The sequence below is a fragment of the Salvelinus sp. IW2-2015 genome, linkage group LG30, assembly GCF_002910315.2.
Source record: "Salvelinus sp. IW2-2015 linkage group LG30, ASM291031v2, whole genome shotgun sequence".
Taxonomy (NCBI): Eukaryota; Metazoa; Chordata; class Actinopteri; order Salmoniformes; family Salmonidae; genus Salvelinus; species Salvelinus sp. IW2-2015.
In genome coordinates, this window is record NC_036869.1 from 1,506,943 (window position 1) to 1,510,307 (window position 3,365).

General features: G+C 43.4%; 1 protein-coding gene across 1 annotated transcript; it reads left to right on the forward strand.

Moving 5' to 3' along the window:
• The first annotated feature begins 513 nt into the window (after nucleotides 1-513).
• LOC111954953 (lens fiber membrane intrinsic protein-like) lies at nucleotides 514-3,163 on the forward strand. The gene is made up of 5 exons (XM_023974919.3): nucleotides 514-695; nucleotides 1,439-1,653; nucleotides 2,114-2,263; nucleotides 2,377-2,511; nucleotides 2,840-3,163. The coding sequence occupies exons 2-5, from the start codon at nucleotides 1,479-1,481 to the stop codon at nucleotides 2,902-2,904; spliced, it is 525 nt and encodes a 174-aa protein (XP_023830687.1). The 5' UTR covers nucleotides 514-695; nucleotides 1,439-1,478; the 3' UTR covers nucleotides 2,905-3,163.
• Nucleotides 3,164-3,365: the final 202 nt, after the last annotated feature.

A 3,365-nucleotide genomic window follows, 5' to 3' on the forward strand; every position in this document is an offset into this window, starting at 1 on the left:
CCTTAATCAGACCTCACAGACTGTAGCTGTCTTTAGATGGCAGTTTGTGAGCGTGTGTGTGTGTGTCTCTAAAAAATTCACTGTATAAATACTGTCATGGAAAACTATGATCACAGAGTATTCAACTTACAGTGTATTTAAAAACAGTATTATGAGGAAGCAGGTGAGCAACATATTACAGATGTATTCTGTATATTAGAGAGAGGACAACCAGATAGACAGAGGGGCCATCCCTCCCTATACTGTATGTGTGTCTAACTGTCTATCCATGCCGCCACAGCCACACATCCATTGAAAGAAAAAATGTTGGCTTCAGCTTGTTGCATTGACTCCAACAGTACTGCATACCTATGCACATCCACAATTCTAGAACATACCAAATACAAACCAGCCAAAGCCCCTACCCTAACCCCCTGACCCCCTCCCAGCCGCCAACACTGAAAGGGCTGTGGGGGTCACATGATCCCGTGCCACTAGCGATGGCTTGTTCAATTGCATCCGTTACATGGGGACTGATTGTTTAAGGATTTTGCTTCCATCAACAGAGGGGATAGCCCAGTGGAGTTCTCTTCCACTCTCCTATCTCTCCTCCTAGGCTTGCAACGTCTCTCCTCTCTCTCTTTCCCTCTATCCCTCTCTCCCTTTCTCCCCAGAAAGGTAAACGGTTAAGAGGGTGTTTTTACTGAAGAAACAAGGTAAGGGGCATCCTAAATACAGTATATCAATATAATGTTCCCTTAATAAAAATGTATAGTTGTGCCAAAGACACAGTTACGCAGTAAACTGAAGTCTGAAAAGAAGACAATAGTGAACTAGTGGTTGAATAAACACTGATCAAACTCAATTAAGTGCTTGGCAGAACTTACTTGGCAAAAGAGCTGTTTAGGGATACTAGTTGTAAACGTGCATTCTATGACAATGTAAAAACTACATGCGTGTTTGTTTATGCTATATGGAGCAAATGTTCATATATGTTAACAGGTGTCGTATAAAGCTTAGATTGTATCTGACTTATTGTCTGTGCCATAGCATTATATGAAGTAGTGCTTATGAGTGAGCTCAACTGATAATTATAAACTCTGTAATATATATGATCCCAAAATTACCAGTATTTTGAGACTACTGTGATTCAGCAATTTGTACTTTAGCTTTCAAATATTGCTGTCCATGTAACAGTTATATCCGGTGTCAAGAATCGTACTGAACTTATTCCTGTTTCTATTACATTCTAAACAGTATGGAATAATTATTATTAAAACTGAGTGTGTTCTACATACGTAGATCATACCAGATAGGTACAGGTGTGTGTGTCTAACTTCATCATCTCCCTCCCCAGTATGAGGAGCTACGAAGTGGCCAGAGCAAACTGAGTGTGTGTCATACAAAACATTGTATAATCCAGGTGTGTTTACCCACCCTCCCTCGTCTTCCCATGCAGTATCAGGTACCACACAGTGGCCACAGCAGCATCTCTTAGGATGTACAGCTTCATGGGAGGGGGCCTGTTCTGTGCCATGGTGGGGAACATCCTGCTGGTGGTCTCCACAGCAACAGACTACTGGATGCAGTACCGTCTGTCGGGCAGCTTCGCCCACCAGGGCCTGTGGAGGTACTGCATGTCGGGAAAGTGTTACATGCAGACGGACAGCATCGGTGAGAACACACGTCAAGCAAAACCTCCCAAATGGCACCCTATTCCCTATGCCCATAGGGCTCTGGTCTAAAGTAGTGCACTATATAGGGAATAGGGTACCATTTGGGACACAGCCTAAGAGATCAATAGTAATTAAAATTATGTTTACCACTCCTGTACATGGCCCAAGAGAATAGGCTACCAGCAGCATCTCAGTAGTTAATAGAGGCTTCCTCCTAGTCTAGTTAAAGTCATTTGTCAGAGACATCTCATCAATGGCTGCTTTGTTTCATGTTACAATCCTGTTGTCACAAACCTGTTACTGGAATGTATTTTAGAGTAATGTTGCACATGAGGAGAAATATGGCGCCACCTAGAGGCCGAGAATGGTACTAGATTTAGTTGTCAAACTGCCTGAAGGAGGGATGCTGGGGCTCTGTTGTTGTCATCCTGCTCACTACTCTGTCTGTCCCCTTCTAGCATATTGGAATGCCACCCGGGCCTTTATGATCCTGTCAGGGATGTCGTGCTTTGCGGGCATCATCGCAGGCATCCTCTCCTTCGCCCACTTCTCCGCCTTCGAGAGGTTCAACCGCTCCTTCGCTGCAGGGATCATGTTTTTCGTCTCCAGTGAGTCTCACACATGCACACACGCACACATACACACACGCACACATGTTTAGTACAGCATATTTACCTATTACCTATATTTACCTATATTATATTCCCCTGCCTTCTCCCAGCCTTATTTGTTCTTCTGGCAATGGCCATCTACACGGGTGTGACAGTGAACTTCCTGGGCAAGCGTTTCGGTGACTGGCGTTTCTCTTGGTCCTACATATTGGGCTGGGTGGCACTGCTCATGACCTTCTTTGCAGGTAAGAACTGACATACAGGGTCAATCACAGTACTCAAAACTGGCTCCATACCAACATGCCCAATATTTCTATTGCCCGGTCCAAAAACAACTCACAAGCCATTAGTCCCTCAGCGTTAGCAGATCTGAAGAGTTTGATGAAAGCAATATGGTGATGATTTTCCCTAGCCTTCCAATGGGTTAGGGGGGCCTTGCTCCATCATAGTGCTGAACCTTCAGACCTGATAGATAGTGTAGGTGCTGAAGGGAGGCTTGTGMTTTTTTGGGTGTCTACAGCTGGTTTCTAATGTCCATTGTCCATTAACCTGTGTGTGCTCTGTGTGTTCCAGGGATATTTTACATGTGTGCCTACAGAATGCATGAATGTAGGAGAGGAGGCGGCCCTACACGCTAGAGAGAAAGACACAGCAAATCGCACAAACAGTTTTAAAAAAAATAAAACATTTAACACTGAATGAATGACCTTAACATATGACAGAAAGCCTTCGTGCCTACATGGGCCTCCATCCCCTGATGCTTCCAATGGATTTCCTGAATAAATAAAGATTTTATAGAAAAATATACAATAGCTTTCTGCCATTCACATGAAAAGAAGAATGATAACAACTTTATTTGGAAAGACAATTCCACTAGCTTCTTTATCTATGTACAGTAAACAGGAAAATATGTTTCAAAATGGCTGGCACTGCAATGGTTATGATATCTCCTTAGTGCCCTTTTCAAGCATATATGCGAGATGAGAACAGGCATGTTGTACATGCAAATGTAGCCTATTGTAGTTTTGGTTAGGAATATGGGCAGGTGGAGCCATGCTGACTAGGCAAGTTCTCYTATTTTCCAATAAAGTTCCTCTCT